This window comes from Sciurus carolinensis, chromosome 2, assembly GCF_902686445.1.
Source record: "Sciurus carolinensis chromosome 2, mSciCar1.2, whole genome shotgun sequence".
NCBI classification, from domain to species: Eukaryota; Metazoa; Chordata; class Mammalia; order Rodentia; family Sciuridae; genus Sciurus; species Sciurus carolinensis.
The window spans coordinates 30496103-30519371 of NC_062214.1; the positions used below are offsets into that span (position 1 = coordinate 30496103).

General features: G+C 43.5%; 1 protein-coding gene across 1 annotated transcript in view; it reads left to right on the plus strand.

Moving 5' to 3' along the window:
• Nucleotides 1-23269, plus strand: part of Cds2 (CDP-diacylglycerol synthase 2) — a 63104-nt gene that overhangs the window by 21635 nt on the left and 18200 nt on the right. The window contains 2 exon segments of the mRNA XM_047538978.1: nucleotides 21544-21680; nucleotides 23023-23119. Of these exon segments, the coding sequence (XP_047394934.1) occupies nucleotides 21544-21680; nucleotides 23023-23119 (234 nt within the window).

The following is a 23269-nucleotide window of genomic DNA, read 5'->3' on the forward strand; positions in this document are numbered from 1 at the left end:
TGTTTTTTCATAATGCAATGAGAACCCAGCCAATTTCTGAGCAACTGGCTATTGGACTTGATGCCTGAGTTATCCTCCTATCTGAAGAGGTACATCCACAAGTGGTAATGACTAACGTGTCAGAGATATATGGTGATTTTCAAAGTATGTTTTCTGTGGGTGTGTTAGGGTTTTCCAAACAAAATTTATTTAATTTTATTTTTACAGACTGCATTTTGATTCATTGTACACAAATGGGGTACATCTTTTGGTTTCTGTGGTTGTGCACGATGTAGATTCATACCATTTGTGTAATCATGCATGTACATAGGGTAATGATATCTGTCTCATTCCACCATTTTTCATACCTCTCCCTCCTCCCTTTCATTTCTCTCTATGTAATCTAAAGTTCCTCCATTATTCTCTTACCCCCCAGGTCAATTCACAACAGCTAGATTGTGGAACCAACCTAGATATCCTTAAACAGATGAATGGATAAAGAAACTGTGGTATATATACACAATGGAATATTATTCAGCCGTAAAGAAGAACAATATGGCATTTGCAGAAACGAATGGAATTGGAGAATATCATGCTACGTGAAATAAGCCAATTCCAAAAAAAATAAAGGCCAAATGTTTTCAAACAGTTTAAATCTGACGGTGAAGATGGATTCAGACTTCATTTCCACTGTTGCTGCCACATAGATGAGGCATATGATGTGGGAGAAACCTAATTTTAACCTGTTATTGCAATGGTCCAGAGTAATAAGCAGGCTGCTTAGACATTTTGTATCAGATGTAGAACAGAAAATAATTAAATAACAACACTTAATATTCTTCGTATATACTTAACAAATTCATTTGAATAAGAAATTATGTGGGTTTTGTTTGTTTGTTTTGGTACCAGGGATTGAGCCCAGGGGTGCTTAACCATGGAGCCACATTCCCAGACCCTTCTTTTCTGTATTTTATTTAGAGACATAATCTCGCTGAGTTGGTTAGGGCCTCACTAAGTTGCTGAGGCTGGCTTTAAACTTGTGTTCCTCCTGCCTCAGCCTCTTGAGCCACTGGGATTATAGGTGTGCGCACAGCACTAGACTTTTTTTTTCTATTTAGAAAATAATGTTCATATAGGCAAGCATAAGGAATCTCTCTGTAAAGCTGCAGAAGAAAATTTCAGGTGTTTCAATTCTTGATTAACAGACTATTAGCAAGTTGTCTGAAGGATTGGTGATGTCTGTCTGTATAGACAGGTAGCCAAACTGATGTAAGACTCAGAATTTTGGAAGGGGTTAGTGTGCTGCTTTTCATTTTACTTTTTTTTTTTGGTCATGCTGGGGATTGAACCCAGGGCCTTGTGCATGTGAGGCAAGCACTCTCCTAACTGAGCTATATCCCCAACCATTCATATTATTTTTGACTCACTGCTGTGATGATGGTGGTGATGATCAGAACTGAGTTGTTTGTGTTGCTGCTGTTGCCACCATAGCCATCTGATGGTACAAAAATCATAGCAGTTGTATTTGTTGTAGCTACCATTCAAGACAAAGGAGAGCTGGAATCTGTTTGGAAGGTCTCACTCATGTCTGTTTTTCAAGCTTGCAACTCCGTAAGGCTCTCTGGCTTGCTGAGGGAGTAGACCTGTTCTTTTTTTTTTTTTTTTTTTTTTTTGGGAGAACACACCACCAAGTTTTATTGGGAGGAGGAGTATTTACAGGGGCAAGAAGAAGAAAGGGAAGTCACACAGGGTGGAGGTAGGGCAGGGAGATGGTGGGTCCAAGGCAGACCAGGGAACACAAAATGACCCCTGCATGGCCCCAAACCCTACAGGTAGGGGGGCGGCTAAGGGCCCAGGAAGACTGGGACTAGGAAAGGACAGCAATGGGGTCTGAGTCCCTGGGCTGGGGGCTCAGGGCTTGTAAACATTGACCACTCTCAGAGGGGATGGGTTGGGAGAGGGCTCCCCCTACACTTCCTCACAGGGTTAAGGCCTCTCCAGGCTCGTGGCCCCCAGTTCAAAGTCTCTTTAGCTGGGGGGAAGGGGCAGGAAGAGACAGGAAGAGTGTTCCCCCTCCCCCTGCATTGGCTGCGGCAGGGGCAGGGTGGTTACATTCAGTCACAACAGGAGTCTCCCTCACCCCTCTAATACCAGTGTGCGGCAAGAGGGCAGGGGGAGCTGGGGGGCCAGCAGCAGCAAGACATTTCCCCCTGGCCCATCACCCCCTTATTGCTTTAGAGAGAATATTGTCTTTTCACGGACGCTAACACTGTCAAAACCAGGGAGAACTAGGTGGAGGGGCCCTTCCACCCCGAGGCCAGCTTTATCCCCAACACTGACCCAGTTGCCACTTTGGTGCAAAAAAAAAAAAAAAAAAAAAAAAACATCACTGGGGATAGAGGGGAAAGAAACCGGGGCCACTCCCCACTTCCCCAGGGCAGGACAGAGAAGTACATTCATGGAGGGGAGTCAGCGGCAGTCTTGCCCTAATACTGCACTCTGAGCAATGAGGTCGATGGGAGAAGTTCTGTGAGAAACCCAAGAGAGAAAACAAACTACTAAAAACCAAATGGATGGCAAGCCCAGGCAGGGGACTGACGGAGCGAGAAGTCGGTGAGCAACAGGCAAGGCAGCCTACCCCTGACCCAGGAGAGCTCCACTCTCGACCCCAGCCTTACCCAGCGTGGAGAGGAGAGGCCACTTGCTCCTCTCCATTTGGTCAAGGGGCGGGGGGGTCAGGCGCAGAGCTGGGTGGTCCACACCCACATGGCTGGCTGCAGGTCAGGGGGCTCCCTTGGGACAGTTCCCCTCCTGCAGGCCTCAACCCCAAGCCGCCCACTCCTGGCCCTTCAAGGCCCTCCTGCCCCTCACAGGAACAAGGACTCAGTTCGTGAAGCAGCCTCCCGGGCTCCTGGAGGAACTGCTCCCCGCCTCCTCTCACGGGGGTGAGGCCAGGGCTTGGGGCCAAAGAATACATTCATGTGGCAAGGCAGGGAGCTGGGGCTTTCAGCATCACATCCAGGCTGTCCCCCGTAATGGCAGCGGTGGGGGAAGCTCCTCAGCAGGCCCAGTCTGAGTCCCGCTGCCTGACAAGGCTGGCACTGACCGGCCCTTCCCGTCTCCCATCAGCCAGGGCACAGCGGCAGCTGGGGCTGAGGCGGCTTGTCCAATTTGTGCAACTTTACCCCAAAGCAGCGAAGCCAAGGGGTGACTTTGGCCCCCATCCCGGACACCTGTGCCACAGTCACAGCAACAGGGAGCTGTTCACAGCGGGTCCGGCAGGCGGGGCTCTGAGGGGGCCTCACTGTGCAAACTGCTGGCACCCCAGCTTCCAGTTACCCCAGTGGCCCACCTCCTGGGGGCAGCAGGGTAAGTGCAGCCTTGGGGGCCAGGCAGACAGATCCATGGGGCCTGTATCTCCACTGCCCCAAAATAACAGTGTGTTTTTCTTTCAGCCTCGTAACCTTTTTTTTTTTTTTTTTTTCATTTTTCATTTTTTTAAAAAAACAAAAACAAAAACAAAACAAAAAACTTCTGTGGACCTTCCGTTGTCACACCCACTACCCCAAAAGGGGGAAAGGTGTCTAGAATCTAGTTTTTAACAGTATTTTTGTCTCTAACATTTTTCTTCAAAGTCATTTAAAATTAAAAAAAGGAAAAACAAAACAAAACAAAAAACCCTTCCCCCCCAATCTGTAAAGTGCCTCGTGGTGGGTGAATTAAGGTGCATCGTGTGGTTTGTAACAAGTGCTGGGGACCCTGCCCCTGCTTCCTCCTCTGCTCCTTGCTGGGAGCCTGCAGGCTGAGGACCCAAGGGTCTAAGCTGCTGCTGCCGCCGCCCCCGGCCTACAGCCCATGGGGCTGGTGGGATGGGCTGGTCAGTAGTCATCCACGCGCTCGATCTCACCAGAAGGTCCATGCAGGGAGTACCCCAAGATGCTGGGGTCCGAGTGCAGCATCAGTGCCCGCCTCTTGGCCTTGCTGCCCTCCCCAGGGCCGAGTTTGGTGCTGTGGTTGGCCTGAAAGGCTGTCTGCAGAGAGGCACTGCTCAGCCACGCCTCCTGCTGCTGCTGCTGCTACTGTTGCTGTCGCTGCTGGCTGGCTTTCTGCTTGGCTCTCCGCTCCAGGAATTGTTTGGCAAATTCTTTGGCTTCCAGCGTGTCCCCCATAGACCTGTTCTTGACTGCTTGAACCTTGTTCCGTTCCCCTGCCTACTGAGGACTCATTCTCCTTAAGTATCACCATCCCCAGTTTCTCTCCCAGTGCCAGACCCATATTTCCAGTCACTTACTTCTCCATGAGAAAGTTCTCACAGGCATCTGAACAGAAATTTTTACCTTGCCCCCTAAAACTGTTGATCCTGAAGTCTTGTCTGGGCCAACTGGTTGATAGTACCACAGTCTATATCCTATATAAGCCAGAAACTTGGAAGTCATGTCGAATGCTTCTCTCCTTATCTTCTCCCTGGTACTGGACACTTCACTTGGCTTCCTCTTAAAATCTACTCCACTTCTTCATGATTTATAACAGTCTGCATAAGCTAGTTGATTTTTTTTTTTTTTTTTTTTTGTACCGGGGATTGAACTCAGGGGCACTTGACCACTGAGCCACATCTCTAGCTCTATTTTGTATTTTATTTAGAGTGAGGGTATCTCTGAGTTGCTTATTAGCACCTTGCCTTTGCTTGGGCTGACTTTGAACTCGTGTTCCTCCTGCCTCAGCAGCATCCCAAACCTCTGGGATTATAGGCGTGCACCACTGCCCTGGCAAACTAGTTGATTTTAATCTTGGCCTGTCTGCCACAGCGACCGATTCATGAATAGGCAAGCGTTTAAACCCAACCAAAGCTAATGTTCACTTTGACTGTTGTAGAAGTTGGCTCATGACCTAGGATGATAAAATCAAATTAGAGCTCTAGAATCTGGTTGAATGGCTGTGGGGGGAGAGAGTTCTCCCCCATCAGCTTGAGGAAAAAGGGACAGGGAGAACAGCATAGCCCAGATGGTATAGTGCTGGCTTATACCTCCATGGGAACTGTTAGATGACACCAGCACCTGGAAGGCAGAGTGGTGTGACCAGAGACCAATGTAAGCCTGTGAGTTGTGTAATCTATTACTTGTTCACTCTTGACCTGAGACCTTCCCACCAACTGAATCTCACAGTTCAACCATCTGTCTTCCTCTGTCTTGGTTTGGATGGATGCTTTTCAAAGAGGGGTTCACTAATCATCCTATTTAAAATAATGCACAAATCCTGTCACCATTCCTCATGCTCATATCTGTAGAAAGCTTTCTGTGGTTGTTGATCCTCCTCCTCCTGTAGAACCCAGGGGTTTCCCACATGCCAGGCAAGTCCTGTAGCACTGAGCTACATCTGGCCCTCTGTTCTTTAGAGCACGTACTGCTGCCTGAAATTTATGATCAGTATCAACTTAGGGAAGTCTTTAGGGGAACAAGTAGGGCGCACCCTTCACCTGGTCTTGGTAAACCTTTAATCACATTCCTTAATAACAGATATATATATATGTATTTAAAACCTCCCGCAGTCCTAATACACCCAGATAACAAACTTTCTGATATATTTTCTAGTCTCTTTTCTGTGTGTACATGGTTTTTGGGCAAGAGGGGATAATAGTTTAATCACATTGTATACTAATTCCTGTTGTTTTCTTTTTCATTTCCATTATCAGTGACTTGGATGAAGCTACCGATGATACACTGGTAAAGCATGCAGAAAACACAAAGCTCAGATGGATAAGTACATAAGACAGAAAAATAAATATTTAAAATATCAGTGGGCTAGAAGGTCGGGCTAAGCCTACAAATATGAAATTAGGCAGCAGTTAGCCCTAGACTTCACTTACCAATTCAGAAGTACAAATTAAGGAAGACGTAATTATATTATATGCATATAAAGACCTAAGAACTTTATCAAGAAACAAAGTTCACAGGTCAAATAGCAAAATACCTAATGGAAATTTTGACCGCATCAACACAGGTATGGTCTGGCTATGGTTAGTACTGGTTAGTTTTTACCTAGGGGTCAGTACAGTGGTCAGTGGATAAAATAAATAAGGAGACACTAAAGGAGCAAGACCATTATAGGTGGCCAAAGTGGTTTCTTACAGTTAGAATTATTATCTGAGGTTTATTGTTTTTGTTTTTTTTGTGGAACTGGCATTTGAACCCAAGGGTACTCTGCCAGTGAGCTGCATCTCTTACTGCTCTGTTTTTGGTACTGAAGACTGAACCCAGGGGCACTTTACCACTGAAACTGTAGCATGTTTATAAAGTTGTTATAAAATTATAAAGTGTTTTTATAAGTTGTTGTGAATTGGTATCCTCTTGTGCTGTGGTACATTAGAATTTAATCTTCCTGTTTTGGTACCCACTGCTGAGGCTGGCCTGGAACCTGGGATTCTCTTGCCTTAGCCTCCCAAGTTGCTAGGATTACAGGCATGTGCCACCAGGCCTGACTGTCATATATATATATATATATTTTTTTTTTTTTTTCTTTTTTAAAAATTTTTTCTTAGCTGTAGATGGACACAATACCTTTATTTTATTTATTTATTTTTATGTGGTGCTGAGGTTTGAACCCAGTGCCTCACATGTGCTATGTAAGTACTCTACCACTGAGCCACAACTCCAGCCCACAGGTCTGTCCACGCCCCCACCCCCGCTGTGCTGCTGGGGATTGAACCCAGGGCCTTGTGCATGCAAGGCAAGCACTCTACCAACTGAACTATATCCCCCAGACCAGGTTCTTGATTTAATGTATGAGACTGGTAATTATGTTGAGATGGGGACCCAACACAGTAATATTTGAATTAGAAATCCCTGCATTCCTGAAAACTGCATTTCAAATAGACTTCCTCTTTTTTTTAATTGACACAGAATTGTACGAATTTGTAGAGTACAGTGTGATAATTTGATATATGCTTATAATATGTAATGATCAAATCAAGGTAATTAGAATTTCCATCTCTTCAAATATTTATCATTTCATTGGTTTGGGAACTTCCTTTGCTTTTTGTTTGTTTTTTGCGGTGCTGGGGATAGAATATCCCAGAGCCCCAGGCATGCAAGGCAAGCACTACTGAGCCACATCCCACGCCCAGGGTTGAGAACTTTCAAACTCCTCTCTTCTAGTTCTTATAAAAATATAGAGATAGAGGCAGGAGAATCCCAAGTTCAAAGCCACCCTCAGTAACTTGGTGAGACTGTTTCAAAATAAATAATAGAAAGCATCCCTGGGTTCAATTGTGGCACATCCCCGCCTCCCAAATCATAAATTGTTGTGAATCTAGGCACCCTTCTGTGCTGTGGAACATTAGAATTTATTCTTGCTATCTAACTGTTTTGGTACCCATTGCCCAAATATCCTCCTTTCCTTCCAGCTCCCAACCCTAACCCTAACTCTAGTGATCATTATTCTACTCTCCTTTATGAAATAAGTTTTTTTGGGCGGTGGTACCAGGGTTTGAACTGAGGGGCACTCGACCACTGAGCCACATCCCCAGCCCTATTTCATATTTTATTTAGAGACAGGGTCTCACTGAGTTACTTAGTGCCTTGCTTTGCTGAGGCTGGCTTTGGATTCGACTCATGATCCTCTTGCCTCAGTCTCCCAAGCTGCTGGGAATACAGGAATGTGCCACTGGCCCCGACTAAAATGAGCTTTTTTAGTTTCCATATAAGTGAGAGCATGTACTTTCTTTCTAGTCTGACTTTTTTCATATAACATAATGGCCTTTTGTTCTATTCATGTTGTTGTAAATAACAGGATTTCATTTTTTATTCTGAATAATTTTCCTTTGTGTCGGTATGCCACATTTTCAATATCCATTTACCTACTGAGGGACAATTTAGTTCCATATCCTTTTTTTATAAACTAGATTATTTAATTGGACATATTACCACTGAGCCATAGCCATAGCTATTTTAAAAAACATTTTTAGTTGGACACAGTATCTTTATTTTGTTTATTTTATATGGTGCTGAGTGTCAAACCCAGTGCCTCACAGGTGCTAGACAAGTGCTCTACCACTGAGCAATAACCCCAACCTGCCGCAGCCAATTTTAAAATTTAATTTAATTTAATTTAATTTTTAAGCATATTAAGCAGGTTTTATTTAAAGGTAATAATACAGACTTCTCCCGGCAGGAAGAAGGGGGCCATGGTTGATGTTCTAAAGTCCCAAGAAGTGAGCGAAAATTTTATTTTGAGACAGGGTCTTGCCAAGTTGCTGAGGCTGTCCTCCAATTTTTGATCCTCCTGCTTCAGCCTCCCAAGTTGCTGGGATTACAGGTGTGCACCACTGTGCCCAGCAATTTTGTTGTGAGTTACTTTGTTGTGAGTAGTGTTGTTTCCATTGTGAATAGTGCTGCAGTAAACATGGAAATGTAGGTATTACCCACAATTTTTAACTCTAAACTGGGTCCTTTGTCTCTTGAAATTGTGGAACCATTACCAAGACTAAGCACTGATTGAGCAGTGAATGTTTATTCTTGGCCAAGAATAGGAGAAGTGGGAGCAAACTTGCAAATTGACTTTTTCAACCCTTGGGTGTCAGGAGGTTATAGATATGGAGCAAAAGAAAAAAAAAAAGGAGGGAATAAGCTAATACAGGACAGGAATATTTATGTCTTCTGGGACTGGGTAGAGATTTTGGAGGAATTTTGTGGACCTACAAATCCTGCACTTAAATTCCCTTCTTTTTCTTCTTTTATGATTCTTTCTGGTTGTCATTTTCTTGGCATTTCTCAACTGTCCTGACCCTAGGGGGATGTCCATTAGCATGTAGATGAGATGATAACCAAGTTAGAAGTTGTCTGGAGGGCTCTCTGGCAGCCATCTTTGGTAGAGCCAGTTGATGCTAGCCCTCCTGCAGGGAAGCTTCTGGTCTTCAGGCTTCCTGTTTTCACAGGTAAGCAAGATTTGGGCAGGGTAGAAATGCAGCAAGGTTACATAAGCTGTACATTTCATTTCTTTTGGATGAGTATCCAGAAGTGGGATAGCTGGATCTTATGGTAGTTCTACCCCTCTTTTTTGAACACTTTTGTGGACCTACAAATCCTGCACTTAAATTTCCCTCTCTCATGTAGGGTACCTTTGGCCATAACATCTAATAAAGAAGGGGAGATGAGGGTTGGGGATATAACTCAGTTGGTAGAGTGCTTGCCTCCGCAAGCTCAAGGCCCTGAGTTCAATCCCCAGCACTGCAAAAAAAAAAAAAAAAAAAAAAAAAGGAGAGATGAATAGTGGGAATACCAGTCACAATCCTGTATTGCTTTATGTAAGAATGCAGAAATTGTTGGATTTGCTGACCTAAGCTATATGTAGCCCAGCTATAACTGCCACTTAAGAAAACCCTGGAATTCTCTGAATATTTGGCTATGTTTACTTGTGCAAATGTAGGTACCTGCTTAGTGGCTTTGTTCCAGGGCCATGCCAGGTGCTGGGGGTGCAGCAGTGAGGAAGTTAACATGGCTCCCAACTCAGAGATGTTGGTCTAGAGGAGGAGGCTGCACAGCGAGGAGTGCACTTGAAGGGAGAGTTGGGATGCACAGGCATTAGGGAAGGTTTGGTGAAAGTGTAACGTATAAAGCTGCTCCCCCGCCCATCAGGTGCAGTAATTTTCCCCGTCTCCCAACCACTTGTCAATCTGTGAACATCCTGGCTAGCTATTGGTTCATCAGTCAGCTTGCAGGTATCCTTCTCAGATATTGGTCTCCTGTTAACCCGGCGGAATTCAACTGTTTTACTGTACCTTCCCCGCCATCTTTTCCCATTCTTCTGTTTATCCTACACACTTTTCTCTATCCTCCTGGTTTTCCACTCTCTCTAGCGTGCACCCTTTCTCTTTCCTTTCTCTTTTCCCCTCATTTTCTCTCTTACCCTGCAGGGAGACACTGTTTGCTTAATAAATTCCCTTATGTGATATCCCGTGTCCGGTGTGGTTTCGTGGAAATTTCCTTACAGAAAGGGCTTCTTAAAGGATGGGACAGAATTAGCCAGAAGAGATGGGTTTCAGAAGAATGTGGTTTGCAGATTGTTCTAGGTAGGAACCCATGAGCAAAAGGCCTAAGGTAAGAAAGTACAACCTGCTCTAGGTACCTACTCTCAGAATGGCTGTGGGAGACAAGTCTGGAAGGGGACACAAGATTCTGATTCCAAAGGGGCTTGTAGGCCATTTGAAAGAGTTTAGATGTATTCTGTGGGCATATGGTACCTCTGGTAGAGATGCAGGACAAGGAATTAGATAATCAGATTATTTATGGGAAGGTGGTCTTGCTGCTGTGTCAAAATTATGTGGGAGTGGATTCAAGATGATAATTTTGGTTTTGAACACATGGAGAGTTTTAGGTATCTATGGCAACATCTGGTAAGCATTTGAATATATGGGTCTGCAGCTCAAGAAGATGGTTGAGGACTGGGAATGTAGGTTCAGTGGTAGAGTGCTTGCCTAGGATGTGTGAGGCCCTGTGTTTGATCCTTATCACTGTAACCTCGGACAGGCTCTGCGGGCTCGACAGGTGGGACCAAATATAAGCTTGGCTGGTCTTGGCGGGCACAGTTAGTGGCCAAATAAAATGGGACAGAAAAGTGGCCGAAGCAAGCTTTATTGGAATTTGGCTCTCGGGCAAAATTCCTAGACCCCGGGGGTATAGGGACCCAAAGAAAATTGCAAGTGGCCCTGGCTGCCCAGGGTTTTTATAGACTAGGTTGGGAGGGGGTCCTGGTGAGTGACAGGTGGGTGTGAAGGGTCAGTGGAACTTCCATCCACCTTGCTGCGAACTTTCTGGTCACATTTGGCGGGCTGGTCTTTGTTCTGGCTGCTCAGCTTTGCCCCCCACAGTCGCCTAATTTCCCACCTAACAATCACTGCAAAATAAACCAAACATTTGAGGCCTGAGAGTGGGTAGAAGAATAAAGTTTGGGACCATCCTCTGAGGAATGGTAGCATTCAGGGACAGTCTGAGGAAGAGAGTGCTATTCAGAAGCCAAAGGAAGAATGTTCTTTGATAGTAGCATCAAAAGCTGCTGAGAGATTGAGCCAGAAGAAAACAGAGTTCCCGGAGGGTTTAGTGATGAGGTCATTGTTGACCTGGGAGAGTCACTTCAGTGGAATGGATGATGTTGTGTTGCTGTGGTTTGAGGAATGGTGCATTCAGGGAGGGGATGTGATGTTAGCTCTTCCCAAAGGTTTCTCTCTCTCTTATTTTTTGTGGGATTAGGGATTGAACCCAGGGCCTCATCCATGCTAGGCAAGCAGTGAGCTGTACCCCCATCCTTTCCAAAGGCTTTTCTCTGAGGTGGGGAAGAAGGTGCATTATCAGATGGATGTGCTGTCAGAAGCTGTTTGTTGTTGAACCTCCATAGGTGGTGTAAGTAAGTGCCTGTGGAGAGGGAGCAGGGAAGTAATGAGTGGAATGAGTCCTGAGAGGTGGGAGTGTGGGCATGGCGAGTGAACTTATGGCCATCTCCCATGTGACTTTCCAGGGAATAAGTATCCTTCTGTGGAAGCCTTTCTGGGTCCATGGCAGTCAGTGCTGTATCCTCTGCAAAGGCCCATATAGCCCTTTGTAAATGGTATTGTCTGAGACAAATAGCTCATGGCCAGTTAGATTTTATTTTAAATTTTTTTATTTGTTCTTTTTAGTTGTATGTGACAGTAGAATGTCTTTTGGCATATCATACATGGAGTATAACTTTCCATTTTTGTGGGTGTACATGATGTGGAGTTACACTGGTTGTGTATTCATATATAAACATAGGAAAATTATATCCGATTCATTCTGTCTTTCCCATTCCCATCCCTTTCCCGTCTCTTCTGGCAGCCCAGATGGGGTGGCTCATTGAGGCACTGACTTTGGTAAGTTTCCCTTAATGCTTTTCTTTCTATCTTGACTGTGACTTTATTCTTTGTAAGATCTGGTACTTCTAATTTCTCCCTCTGCTTCTTTCACTTTCAAAGACCAAAGAGCATAACCTTTATTTATTTATTTATTTATTTATTTATTTATTTATTTAAGAGCATAACGTTGATTCACCTTTTTGCCATGGTCCCCATTTTGGGTGTCTGGGGAAACTGGGTGCTGAGTGCTTCTTTCCCTATCTTCCTGTAGGGAATTTAAATACCCCAAGACCTACTTTTTGGTTTTCTTTCTTTTCACAAAACCACAAGAAAATCTTTGAAGTATGTAAATTTCAAGATCATGAGTAATTCAGTGTCTATCCCTAAAGAACTTGCCACTCAGGTGTATAGTAGTCGGAATTATTTTAAAGTGCAGAACTTAAAAAGAAATTGATATTCTCCCCTGTAACATGTCTTGTCTCAATATAAATTAGATGATAGAGACTTGTTCTATAGATAGGAAAGAATATGAGCAGAGATGTGACTGTGTCGTCTCCCCACCCCCCAACCTGCTGTCTTTAAAAACAAAAACCTTGGTAATTCGAGAGTTGTTTTCTTAAGCAATTATTCAAGACTAACTTTCAGAATCATTTGGTACTAAAGGAAAGAGAAGAAATCTTTCCCTTTAGAGGCTCCTAAAGAATGGAATAAACGGTGGTGATGATTGACATGTATCTACCTCATAGATGTACAGATGACCACCAGAACTATTCATTCACTGTCTGCCATGATTGGTAGACCCTTCCCTGTTCATCAGCAACTGTATGGGCCTCCCCTGTCTGTGTCCTCTATTTTATAATCTGCCATTCTTTGTGTCACACGATAGAGATTCATGAAAGATCTGTTTTGGTTTCTGGAATTCCAAATCTGGAGTGTACTCTGTTCAATGAGTAGCAGTGTTAGCTTCCTTGTCCCCTCTCTCTGGGTACCCAGTAACTGGCAAACTGAAAAAGAGTCTCTGTCTTTATCTCCTTTCCTTTGCCTGACTCAAAACATTTCCTTTTCTGCTACTTGGTTAAAGGGAATATCTGACTCATTGGTGATTCTGTGGAAAGAAAGCCCTGTAAACTCTAGCATTGACTTTTGGTTCAGTCCAGCATACAAGCTTCTAACAAAGAGTTCTAAAAATCACAACAAGCTAAAATTTGTTAACGTCAAGTTTTGGAAATCTCAAATGAGACTTTTCAGGTTGGGTGAGTATCATCATTGAAGGGCTACCTACATCTGATTAAAAGACAATTAGGTTGCAAGGACTTATCACTAGATCAAAATATGATTTTCCTAACCCTTTACAAAGAAACTTTCATTGTAAGGGTCTCTCCCCCTGTTGGTTTGCTTCTTTTCATGTGCTGAGGAGCATATTCAGTGCCTCATGTGTGCTAGGCAAGTACTCTACTGTTGAGCTACAACCCCAGCCCCTTGATTAGCTCTTAAAATAGGAAAAGATGTTAACTTAAGTATGTATACAAGACTCACCTTTAACCTTTTGTTTTTAGCTGGGTGAAGTGGTGCAAGTCTGTCATCCCAGTGACTCAGGAGGCTGAGGCAGGAGGATCTCAAGTTCAAACCAGCCTCAGCAATTTAGCAAGGCCCTCAGTAACTTAGTGAGCTCCCCTCCCCACCAAACAAAACAAACAAAACAAAACAAAACAAAACATAATAAAGTACTGGGGATGTATCTCATGCTTTCACTGGGCCTTTGCCTATACCCTTCTCAGGGACATTTAGACTAAGTCTGTGTCTTTGACAGGTGAATTTCTAACTGTTTCATCTAAGTCATACCTCTGGAAGTGCAGATTTAAGATAGATTGCTTAGGACTGTGGTAATAATATCAACAGATTAGTTTATAAACTGGCAAATGGTAAATCTTGGTGAAAGCTATAAATCTTTTTCTGTATATATATATATATATTTTTTTTTTTTTTTGCGGTGCTGGGGATCAAACCCAGGGTCCTGTGCTTGCAAAGCAAGCACTTACCAACTGAGCTATCTCACCAGCCCTTCTGTGTATATTTTTATGTATGTTTGTGTTCATGTGTGTATTGTATGTTGTGTCTGCATGTTATTAAACTACTGACATACATTAAACAAGTGCTCATAAAATTAAAAAAAATGGATCCAAATACCTTTTAGTTCACGTGACTTAAATAACTCTTTGACTTTTTATAAAGAATTGCCTTAAAAAACAAAGATTTTGTGTTTTATCAAGATAATTCCTTGTGTCTATTAGGTTTTCATTACATAAAAGCAAGAATTAGCATTTAAGGCCTATTTAAAGTCTTAAATAATACCTGTATAACTCTAGTTAAATAAACACTAAGTTATTTGATATATTTGACACATCTGAGTGGAGATGTGTTTACTTTTGGGGGCTAAATATGTGGTGTATCTGAACTTGTCTAATATTCAGAAAGTGTAAAGTTAAAGGTATGTAGGTATCTGAGTTGTGCTCTCCTTTATATAATATGAAGTGCTTTGTTATTATATATAATGAGATGCTCTTGTACATCAGGTAAGGTAATAAGTCTGTGTCCTTAGACCTGTTTCCTGAACTTATAAGAGATCTACAGCTATTGTTGATCTTTGTCAGTGCTATTAACCTATACAAACTTGTTAGACTCACATAATTATAGTTGTCCTATGGAGACATGGATTCTGAATTTTATTTCAAAAGTTAAAAACTAAGTTCATATATATACATATTGGGCTTCTGTGTAGCTGTCATGCCAGTTATTACTGGCTTCTTTGTATGTAAATGTATTTGTTTCCCAGATTTATAGTTAGCCTTCTAGATGGGAAACAGGAAAACATTTTACCAACTGGTGTCCTTCAAACTAAAATTGTTTGTAGGGACAACCTTTGTTAGGTTTTGTTTGTGTGCTACTAATTGTATTATGACTAACATCTTTGCGCAAATATAAATTGGATTGCCCAAACACTTGGCATTCTAAAATTGTTCCACTCTGATAACTAAGAAGATTGGACATTGGTCATCTCGGCAGTATATATGTAAACAAGAATGTTCTACTTTATTTTAAAAACATGTTTATTAAAAGTCAAATATCGGGTTTTATTTTGTCATTTAATGTTTTGTAATTAGATCAAAGTAACCTGTTGTCAGTAAGTTATACGGAGAAGTATGCTATCCTTTACACTGGACTGGAAACTTACATGTATTTTTGAAAAGATAATAGCCTGCTTGACTTAAAGATAAGTAATAGAAAAGAAAAACATTTGTTGCTTTTTCCATAAAGAAAGGTCCTTTCTCTAGAAATTCCTTGAACCTGTAATGATAGCATTCTGGCATGCTGAGTATTCTGAACTCAAGAAGCAGGATCAGAACTGAACTGTGACATCTGTGACCCTCTCCCACCCTCCTGAAGAGCAGGGAGGAGCTTTCTGTGATGTTCCCTTAACTACCTAAAGGCTCCTCCAGAAGATACTCGTTGTTTTCAGTCACTTTCCCAGACATCTTATCAACCAGGAGAGATTGATTCATATCACAGATGGGAAAATTGGAGTTGACACCACATCCAGAGCCTGGATGGATTTTGTTCTCTGAGCTCATTCATCTCCTGTAGAAATAATGTCCTCTCTCTAAATTGCCTTCATCTTTCCACATTTCCTTATCTCCTGTGAAGAGAATAAATCTTTGGAGTTAATGGGTACTCATTCTCGTAACTGCCCACTTTCCCCTGTAGGTAATAAATGCTTAAGCCTTTTCTCTTGATCTATCTTTGTCAGTTTTTTTTTTTTTTTTTTTTTTTTTTTTTTTTTTTCAGTAGGTTCAATCATGAACCTTCCTAGGGTAGAGAGGAATCTGCTTTTGCCCCTTCATTTCTGAACTCAGAGTAGGGCACTTTCTCTTTGATCCTTTGTTCAGACAGTTGAATTTATCAAATGGGGTTAGCATTAGAAAGGCTAAAAATACTTCTTTACTATTACTCCTAGCACGTGTGTGTGTGTGTGTGTGTGTGTGTGTGTATTTTTTTTTCCCCACTGTAAGAAATCAGAGGAAAACCTGCTTGACTTTCTCATTGAGAAGAACACAGGAGTCTCTGGCACTTCTTGAGGATCCTGTTTTTAGCAGTTTCTTAGGCCCTGTCTGTGTAAGTGGGGGAGTTGTCCTAGCAGCTGGCCGCAGGCTTGTTTAAGATGGCAGAGTTGGTATTAGCTGAAAGATTAGGCTCAGACTGATGACTTTGTTCCAGGAGAAGGCTTGTAATTTGCATATAAAGCAATGTAAAAAAATAGTTTTAGGTTGTGGAGTCACTCAGTAAGTGAAACTTATGAATTTGAATGCAGTACCAATGGTAAGGATAGAGCTCTGGAAGCATAACCACCCAGTGCATTAAATCCCAACTAAAAATGAAATTCCTTGAACGTGAATGAAAAAGGAAATAAAGGCCTAATTGATATCGCTTGTTTTCTTTACCCAGTTTTTAGCTTCTTTTCAGCAAACATAAATACAATATTAATATTTTTAAAGAGATACAAAATAGAGTATGTATCTTGTAAAAAAAAAAAAATATGGATTGTGGGCAAGGCCTGTTTGGCTTGCTTGAAGTTGACTGGCACAATGCCGACAGTGTCTGTCTAGCTTGGCCACACCTTTTTTTTTTTTTTTTTTTTTTTTTTTTGGTGGTATTAGGGATCAGACCCAGGGCCTTGAGCATGTTTGGAGAGTGCTCTACCACTGACTATATCCCAGCCACACTTCTTCAGGTCAGGCTCTGATCGTTGCCATCTGTGGTATCACTACAGAATCTGGAGAAATATTGAGGCAGGAGGGTGGGCCCCTGACACTGACTGATGACCAAAGGGGAACTTCAAAAGACTACTTGCCCAGAAAGCTTTTGTGAATCCTTCAGGAAATCCTGAGAATTGAGAGGGAGTGAGAAGATGGGGTATGAGCCAAAGGGGGTTTCCACCTAAAGAGTATTAGTGAAAATAAGTTCTACATACTTGTTGTGCACTGAGCTAGGTCCCTTCCCAGGAGGAGCCAGACTTTGACACAGGAACAACTTCTCCCTCCCGCTGTCCCTCTGTGTGCAGTGCCCTCCACGTTCCCTCCCAGCCTTCTGCTGAAAGCAGGCTTCTGTGCACTTCCAAACCCTATGGTGCTGAGTGGGAGGGAGGCATGAGGGCCCTGGAACATGATCAGGAAGCTTTTAAATATGAATTGCTCCCCAAATGCTGATGACTCTTCTGGCCCTTGTTACCCAGGACTCTCCATGGTCATCACCCTAAGTGCTCCCTCCTTTCCTTAGAGGGTTTATGTGAACCAAAAGGAAGGGGGCCTCAGTTTCCCCCACCCCCTTCCTTTTAGAGCAGCACTCGTTTCCTGTTTATAACAGCAGTGCCGCCCTCTTGGGAAATGGCTCAGGAACTGTGGGAGGATGGGCGGTGGTTGAAGTGGAGTCTGAGAGGGTCTGCCCTGCTCAGCCTCTGCTCTGGGCCCTTGAGATTGAAAGGAAGGAAGTAGGAAGCAGTTCCCAGGGAGCTGGGCTGAAGTGGCAAGGCAGCCTGTCCCTGCTGCACTGTGCTGATTCTAGAGCTCCATCAGGGAGGGAGGCAGGAGTGAGCACCAGTCTGGTCCTGTTTCAGGGGCCTCTGTAGAGCAGGGGAGGCAGGGCATGTGTTGGACACGTGAGCTGGAAGTTGAAGTGGGTGCTATCATTTCTCAGTGCAGTCTGGACACTTGGGTTCATGGTAGTTCAAATAGATAATTAGCTCATTTAGTGTAACAAATCTTTGGGTACTTGCTGTGTTCTGGGCATTGCTTAGTATGGTAGTGGTAGACAAGTGACCCTTGGCCCCTGACAGATCATTGCACCTAACATATACATGTTGTTTTTACCATTTGTCCTAGTTGGCATTCAGATAAGATGTGTATATTTACTGATTTGTCAATTACAGAGATATAAGGGAAAGAAAATGAGGATGAGATAAGTGGAAACTAAGTCTAATATTTCCTTTAACCCCTCAACACTGGGATGAGTAAATCCCACTTGAGAATGCTAGCATGTACTGTTGCTTTAACAAGTAGCTTGGTTCAGACACTACTTCATGTGTTAGCTCTGGGGAGGGATCTTTTTTTTTTTTTAATTTTATTTTAGCTGTAGATGGATATAATACCTTTATTTTATTATTCCATTTTTATGTGGTGCTGAGGATCGAACCCAGTGCCTCACACATACTAGGCAAGTGCTCTACCACTGAGCCACAGCCCCAACCCAGGGATCATTTTTGAGTTGGGACTGTGTGTGTGAATAGAGGAAGCCAGGCAGATAAAAGCTGTGCTTGAATGGTTGTACATGAGCCTTAGAAAGGCCCAGACCAGAGTTCTTTGCCTTACCTGCCCTCTTTGTAAAAGCTACCCAAGTTGCCTGGGTTGGGTGTTTAAGGTTCTTTATGTTCCGGTGCTGAGGGCAGGTTAATGAGAAGTGGAGGTGTGGGAGACCTATGCATCAGGCACTTGCTGTTATTCAGGCCCTTTGTGGCTTTCATAGACTTCTATCCATGTTGCATTTGATCCTCTCAACAGCATCTGAGACAAAGTCCTTTCCCTACCAGGAAGACCCTAGATGGAGGTCTGTGTTGAGTGATGAGTGTCAGCTGGCCCTGGGGCTTGCTTCCCAGAATGACTGCTGCTGCCACCATAAAAGTTTGCCTGGACTGGGCTGGGATGTAGCTCAGTGGCAAAGCACTTGTCTCACATGTACAAAGTTCTGGGTTTGATCCTCAGTTCCAATAAAGAATACCAAAGGAAAAAAAAAAGACCCCATTGGAAAGTTGTCCCGGACAGCTGTCTGTCTTACCATCCCCTGGAGCAGCAAACTGAGGCCTGACAGTTAAAACCTGAAGAGCAGGCTGACTTGCACCTCTCTCTGGCTTTGCCCTTTTCCCCTCACAGGCATTCACCCTTTGCATCTGTTTGGTCCTGCCTCAGCTTGTGGGAGAGTGGTGGTCTGTGTAGGTAGTCATCTCTTGCTCAGAGATTGCCTCCAGGAACGGGTTCTGAAGTCTTACTCAGTGGGCCTGGGGTGAGGCCTAGAAACCTGAAGTTACTTGATTAGAGGCAGGTAAAACCTAGAAAGCTCATTCCTTCAGTTTTAATTTCATTTCTTCAGGGTGACTGGGATGAACACTTCAGTCTTGATAATAACAACTGTCATTGTTCTTGTGTAAATTCTCTATCTCCTTTTACTACTTTGTGACTTATTTATTCTTCCTATAAGGAGAGTCAGGTTTGACAGGATGTGGTACTGGGCTCATGGTTCATAAAAGGGACCTGGATGTTTTAGAGAGACTCTTAGCTTGGAATTGGAACTTTCCTTCCCTGCCTGGGGACCCAGCAGCTTTTGTAAATTTTCTTGACAACAGGAGAGATAAGTTGAAAATAACCTTATGTAGGGCCTTCAGTGTGTGTGAGAGAGTGCCCCCTTGCCTTTTGTGGCTTCTGGATGCTCCTGGAGCACATCTGTGGCAACTTTGTGGGCGGCCCAGGTCCTTGCATTTTGGAGCCCTGAAGTTTAAGGGTCAGAGCTAGATGATCATGCAGCATCACAACCTTGGAGTACTAGTGGTTGCAGATGGGGTGAGTATAAATTTTAAAGACTGGAAGCTGGGGGCCGGGGATGTAGCTTGGTAGTAGAGGGCTTGCCTAGCATGTGCGAGGCCCTGGATTTGATCCCCACACTGAAAAATGGAAAAGAAAGAATTGCAAGACCAGGAAGCCATTCTCAGTGTCTGGTCTCCCTTTTACCTGATTGAAGAGGGACAATCCTGGAGGTGCTGCTGTGTTTCAGAACCTCTAGGACTGTGGAGTTTGGTTTTCTCTCTTCAAGGAATCCTTCCATGAAAGGAGGGCCCTTACTAGGCTCTGTTCATAAGGTTAAGACCCCAAAGTACGTAGGAACATGGGTCACTCATTCAGAGCCACCTGGTTCTACTTTGGCAGAAGCTGTGACTCCTTCCCTACTGATGAGGAAGTCTCTAAAGGTCCTTTGCCAAAGCCAGCTCTTTGTTTTGTATCAGCATTCTGCTCTAGCCGAAGCCCTGTATGTTGTAAATTTAGAAGTAGCTTTGTTGGGGCAGGGATTGAATCTCTCTTTACCACACCTGGGATTATTCCTGTCTTCCTCCATCCTTCCATCCATTAGTAAGCTTTGGCTGTGGGCCAGGCTTGGGGAAATATAAGAACAAAATGTCATGTTCCAGTCTTAAGAGAGCATACGGTCAGTTGGGGGAGACGGTTACAAAGATGTTCTCATTGTGGCCAGGCCTGTGAGGGAAGAGGTCTGATGGTCAGGAGAACATGAGGCTGGGCTAACATATTGACAGAAAGTACTGAAGTCTGGAATGCATAAACAAATTCTACAAATTATTCTGGGATACATAAACAAATTCGATAAATTAATGTAAAAAGAGACAGAAAGCTCAGCAGAAAAAAACTGACTAGTAGTTTGATGAACACTTCAAAAAAGCAGATACCCAAATGACCAATATACATTAAAATAGTGCTCAATATTATGTGTTAGTTATTGGGGAAATTCAAATTTAACTCAACTTAAACATGTGACTAACTAGGCCAGGCATGGTGGTGTATGCCTGTAATCCAGCAGTTTGGGAGGCCGAGGCAGGAGGATTGCAAGTTCAAAGCCAGCCTCAGCAAGTTAGCAAGACCTTGTCTCAAAACATAAAGAGCTGGGATGTGGCTTGGTGATTAAGTGCCCTGGGTTCAATCCCTAGTAATAAATAAATAAATAAATAAATAAATGCTAGGAGAAGTAGGATGTTCCTAGGATTCAGAGTAGCCTGATACTCAGAGTGGAGTTTGTGATTGGCATGTGCCCAGGTTGGGGGCAGGATTAGTCCCTGCATTTGTTTCCTTTATGGTTGGGGCCTGACTGGCAGCTCTGTGTGAGTGACATTACAGAGTCTGCTGATGCTCAGGACCTGTTGGCAGGCAAAGGACAGGTTCACTAGTCTAGCACAAGCTTTGGTTTGAGTGAGCCAGAAGGTATGGCTTCCACACTCTGGTGGTCTTCTCACAGGATGTTCTTGTGAAGTTCAGAGGTCATACTGGCATTGTGTATCCATGGAGGCAATAGCCTACACACTTGGCTTCCCCTGAGAGAATCTGGTCAGTGCTGCTAGCCACTATGGCAGTCCTGAGAGTCTGCAGTGTGCCATGGCAGAGCAGGGGCAGTGCCCTGTGAGATTCAGGTCTTGGTGGAGAGGAGTTTTCAGAGGATCTTCCTGAGTGCCTACAGCCCAACACTTATGGGGATTCACCTGGGGCACCTATGCAAGGGCAGGCTCAGGGATAAGCCCCAGGAAATATGTTACAGCCTCCTTTTTGCCTTTGAATACAACTGTTCTTTCTTGTATCACCCACCCAGGGGGATTAAGCAGATTGTGTGTGGTATAAATACATGCTTCTCTTCCAGCAGAGTGCGGCCACCTTGGCATACGTCAGAACACTGTCAACGATTGCTGTGTCCCATCTGTTTTGTCACCTAACTGCCAGGCCCTGTTTGAGGTCTTTTCTCACAGCTCTTCCAGGATGGGCACACACTTCTCAATAGTCTATTTGGCATTTTTGATCTTCTCCCCTTCTGTTTTTTCTGCCACGTAGGAGTCAGAGTTAGAAGCAAAGGTAGATGGAGAGACTGCATCGGACAGTGAGAGTCGAGCGGAACCAGCTCCCCCACCAACCTCCGTAGATGACACCCCAGAGGTTCTCAACAGAGCCCTTTCCAACTTGTCTTCAAGGTAATGTGGCTCAGTGATGCAGGTGTTTGTGGGGGTCCTTGCACTGTGTCCAAGTGCCATTAAAGACTTGGGGTCTTAAAATTTCTGGTTCAAGGTTTAGTCTTCCCTCTTCCATATACCTGCACTACGAACAATTCCTTGGACTGGGGTTATAGCTCAGTTGGTAGAGTGCTTGCCTCACATGCACAAGGCCCTGGGTTCAATCCCCAGCACTGCAAAAACAAAACAAAACAAAACAAAAAAACAATTCCTTAAGTTCTCCAGGAGAAGGTGGGAAACATTTCAACTTAGTTGAATCCATGAGTAAAATTTTTGACTCTTGAAAAGTTGGCCTTCTAACAATAGTTTTTGTGGGTAGGTGAAAAACACAAATTATAATACTCAGAAGCATTATCTAAAAGCATTCCTGTGCATGCCTGCCAGCTTGTCACTTGGAGAAGCTGTATTGTGCAGTGGTTAAGGGCATAGAGCTTGGAGCCAGATGCCAGACTCTAGTCCTAGCCTCAGCATTTGCTAACTGTGTGAGACCCAGTCCTCCCATTTCCTCAGTAAAATATGTATGAATATCGTGTGTCAATTAAAAAAATACCATTTGAATTAAAACCTATTTAAAGTAAAAATTCTAAAAAGCTAGTAGTGTTGAGGATTGCATTAATAATATATGTAAAGTTCTTATAAAAATGCCTTGTGTAGGCCAAGCATGGTGGCACACGTCTGTTAATCCCAGCTACTGGGGGAACTGAGTTGGGAGGATTGCAACTTGAAGTTCATCCTCAGAAACTTAGTGAGACCTTGTATCAAAAAATAAAAAGAGCTGAGGATGTAGTTCAGTGGCAAAGTGGCTCTGGGTTTAATCCATAGTACAAAAAAAAGGGGGGGGGGAGCCTTGTGTATATTAGCGATAGCTGTTACTGTCTTTGCCTAATGTTATTACCATCGCTGTGATGATGAGAGGCAGTGCAGTATGGAATTCTGCTCCTGGAAAATGCTCAGAAGTTTTTCTTCAGCTAGATGGTCATAGAAGTCATCCCAGTAGACACAGAAGCTGTGGGCATTACATCTTTTTTTTGCCTGCTACTTTACTTCAGACGTAAGCTGGGTGTATTTCCTGTAGGCCTGGAGCACCTGCTGAATTTTGTTGTGGGTGAGGCATTTTTGTTGTGGATGGGTGCTAATGCTCTGCTTCACCAGTGGCAGTGCCTATAGAGGTAGAGGAGATGCCCTGATAACAACTAAGACCAGGGCCCTCTAGACTCAGAAAGAGCCATTTCCCTTGTGTTTGTGCTATAGTTCTTTCTGAGCTCCTAACTGGTGTTTTCTCTTTTCCCTATTTCTCACCTAGATGGAAGAACTGGTGGGTGAGAGGCATCCTGTCTTTGGCCATGATTGCATTTTTCTTCATTATCATATACTTGGGACCAATGGTTTTAATGATGATTGTAAGTGCCATTTACATGTCATTTTAGTTTTGCATTCAGTTTGACCTGCAGGATTAGCTGTCTTTAGTGCCAGATATTGGGTTGGTTCTGGAAATCAGTGGGGCTCCAGGTTCCTTAGAATACTTCGAAGCCTTAGACCATCTGTGACTT